Below are 3,389 nucleotides of genomic sequence, written 5' to 3' on the forward strand. Positions count from 1 at the left end.
ATGCTGTGCGTAAGTACAGGTGTGCTCAGGATCCTGCAAGGAGAATGGAGAAGAACAGTGGCGTGCCCATCCCTGCCCCTCCACGGAGCAGTGCTTTCTCGCTTTCCCTCTCTTTGTCTGTCCACCTCTGGCAACCACACAGGCCTTACAGCCAATGACAAAGAAAAATGTAGAGTAGTTCAAAAGTGCATTCCTACTCTCAGGAGTTTGATGTAAGAGAGTGTATAATAAAGTGCCTTTGTTTTATTTTAAAGAATTATTTACTGGGGGCTGACAGGTGGCATGGTGAGTAAGGCAACTGGACTCCCACATGGCTGACTGCGGTTTGAATCCCAGACCTGTCAGCTTGCTTTCCCACTTTTCCTTCTCTCTCTCTGGTCAGCTTCAGAAAAATCAAATCAAATCAGGACAATGAATAAAATAAAATAAATTTTTAAAGAATTTTATTTATTTATTTATTTACTTATTTATTTATTTATTTATTTATTTATTTATGTTTTGAGAGGATTTTGCTGTAGGGTGCTTACACTCACCAGAAAGACAGAGAGAGACAGAGACAGAAAGTTTCAAGCTGCCAGGTCTGGGACTCGAACTGCAGTCAACTACGTGGGCATCCAGCAATGCAACCATTTCACTATCTGCTGGTCTCGACTATCATGTTTTAAGATAAGCACTTGTTTCCCTCCCTAACAGTATAAACAGGCTGTCCATGAGCTCACGCAGTGGGTGGCACTGACGAGAATTTGCTATGGGGACTCGCACTGGAAGCTCACAGAGGTGCACATCAACCAGGCTCAAGGGTACCTCCAGCTGAAAGGTGAGGCCGTCACAGACAGAGCGCCCAGTCAGTGGGTGTCTGCGTTCTCTCCAAATTCAACTCACTCTTAACTAAGAGGAGGAGGTTTGGGCTATTCTCCTTTCCAGATATTGAGAAGCATTCTCCTTTTCGAATCAAGAAGATATGAATATATAGTCAAAGGACAAAAAGGGAAGGAAGGTTATAACCCTTTTGGTTTCATTTTGGATGATCTTTAAAGTAGGGTTCTGGGCTGGCCAGTGGCATGGAGGTTAAGGCACTGGACTCCAACCTGGTTAACTGTGGTTCAGGTCCTGAAACTGGCAGCTTGAAAATCACACTAGGTGCATATGTATACATGCCCAAAATCCAGAGAGGAAAATGGAAGAGAAGGAATTACAGTGTGGTCACCCTTCCCGGGGGGGTGCGGGGGTAAGTTCTCACTTTCTCTTTCATTGTCTCCCTCTGTCTCTCTCCATCTCTCTCCAGTGAGCACACGTGCCTGATAGCAAAATCCTTAAAAAAAGAAAAAAAGATGTAAATAGTTACAGGACCAGCAGTTGGCATAATGGCTATGTCACTGGACTCCCATGTAGTGGACCATGGTTCGAGTCCTGGACCTGGTGGTTTAAACTCACACCAGGCACGTTTGTGTACATGCCCAAGATCCCGAGAGGAGAATGGAGGAGAAGGGATTGTGGCGTGGCCATCCCCCCGAGGGGGTGATTTCTCACTTTCTGTATCTCTCTCCTTCTCTATCTGGCGAGCGCACGCGCCCTATAGCAAAAAACACTCAAAAATAAATAAATAAAAAGACCCAGATGTAAATAGTTAATTCTTACAGTCTACTTTTTCAATGAGAAGTGACGTTGATGATGGACCAGCAAATAAATAAAACGATAAACACGGAAAAGCATAGCATTGTCACCCGACAAAGCCTGCCAAATCCAATGGTAGACTAAAATTCCAGCCGAATCCAATTGTAGACAGGCCTACCTGTTAGGTCAAAGACTTAGGGCCGTGACCTCGGGGGATCATCTAGTTTAACACCCACCCTCTCCTCCCCGGTCTCTAAATGCCTAAGAAGTGAGCCCGAGCTGAAACAGCTTAAGCCCGGATCACACTGCGGCTAAGTAGCTGCTCTGAGACTAAGCACTAGAATTTCAGGGGCCCGTTCCCAGTGTCCCACCATGGTGGATGTTCTCTGGCAGCATTGTCTCTCTGTAGGAGAGTCCGCCTTTCTCTGCTTAACAGAAAAGCAATACCAGCTATTTGCTCAGGTCTTATAGAGTGCCAGGCACTGTACTATTTTCCATGCCTAATCTTCCCCAGTCTTCCTCACTGTCCTGTGAGGTAGGTGTTACTGCTATCCCTATTTAAAATAGAAGAAGCTGTCGCTGGACTCCCACGTGGTCAACCATGGTTCGAGTCCCGGACCTGGTGGCTTAAACTCATGCCGGGCGCGTGTGCGTGCGTGCCCAAGATCCCGAGAAGAGAATGGAGGGGAAGGGATTGTGGCATGGCCATCCCCCCTGAGGGATGATGTCTCGCTTTCTGTCTCTCTGTCTCTCTCTCTTTCTCCAGTAAGTGCACACCCACTATAGCCAAAATCTCTCTCAAAAAAAAAAATAGAGGAAGCTAAAGTTTCATAGTAAGGGTGAACAGAGGGTTCATTCTGGGAAGATTGACTGAAGAGCCAATATTCTTCTTCTGTTTTTATTTTTTCTTTAAGTTGCCAGGGCACATGTAAACTTGGAAGAGGACACCCTTCTGTGGGGCAGTGCGCTGTGAAATTGCCACAATTCCTTCTCCTCCAGTTCTTCCCCCTGCGGGGAGTGTGTACACACCCATACATGGGCCTGACATGTTTTACAAGCTGCCAGAACCGGGATTCAAACTGTAGTTAGCCCTGTGGGATCCAGCTCACGTAACCACTAAGCTACACGGCTGGCCCAGAGCCAGTGTTCTTTTTTTTTGTTTCTTTAAGAATGATTTTATTTAACTTTATTTGTTTATTTATATATTTTAATTTGACCAGAGTAGGACAGAGTGAGAGTAAGAGAGAAGAGAGAGAGAGTGAGAAAGCAAGTCACCAGGTCCAGGACTCAAACCATGGTCGGCTGTGCGGGAGTCCAGCCCTTAACCACCACACCAACTGCTGGCCTCCAGATTTTTCCTGATATTTTCGTCTATGATATTTGCCACCATTTTCTTCACACACTTATTATGTAATCTTTGTCAAAGATATATCTCTTAGAAATTTTTTAAAATTTATTTTAATTTATATTTTATCACGTCTTTACAGTGTACATTTCTTTTTTGAACACAAAAACCGTAGGTAGGCTTAACTGTGGAGGTAGCCATGTGGAATCCAGTGCCTTAACCACTGCTGGCCCAGAAGATATATTCTTTATACTCCAAGACTATAGGGACAGAGCTAACTTTCTATTTTGACACCTTTTTGATTTTTCTTCTTCTTCTTCTTCTTTTTTTTTTTTTTTTGAGAGGTTTTCGCTATAGGTCGCTTGCAGTCCCTTCTCCTGCATTCTTCTCTTAGGATTTTGGGCACGCACGCACACACACCTGGCATGAG

The 3,389-nt window shown here is 44.7% G+C and overlaps 1 protein-coding gene across 1 annotated transcript in view; it reads left to right on the forward strand.

Moving 5' to 3' along the window:
* Positions 1-3,389, forward strand: part of LOC102481618 (tetratricopeptide repeat protein 23-like) — a gene marked incomplete at its 3' end in the record, with an annotated part of 32,616 nt that continues 29,227 nt past the window's right edge. Inside the window, 2 exon segments of the mRNA XM_027775959.1 lie at positions 1-9; positions 694-817. Coding sequence (XP_027631760.1) covers positions 1-9; positions 694-817 — 133 coding nt within the window.

This window comes from Tupaia chinensis, unplaced genomic scaffold (genome assembly GCF_000334495.1).
Source record: "Tupaia chinensis unplaced genomic scaffold, TupChi_1.0 Scaffold000621_1, whole genome shotgun sequence".
In the NCBI taxonomy this organism is placed as follows: Eukaryota; Metazoa; Chordata; class Mammalia; order Scandentia; family Tupaiidae; genus Tupaia; species Tupaia belangeri.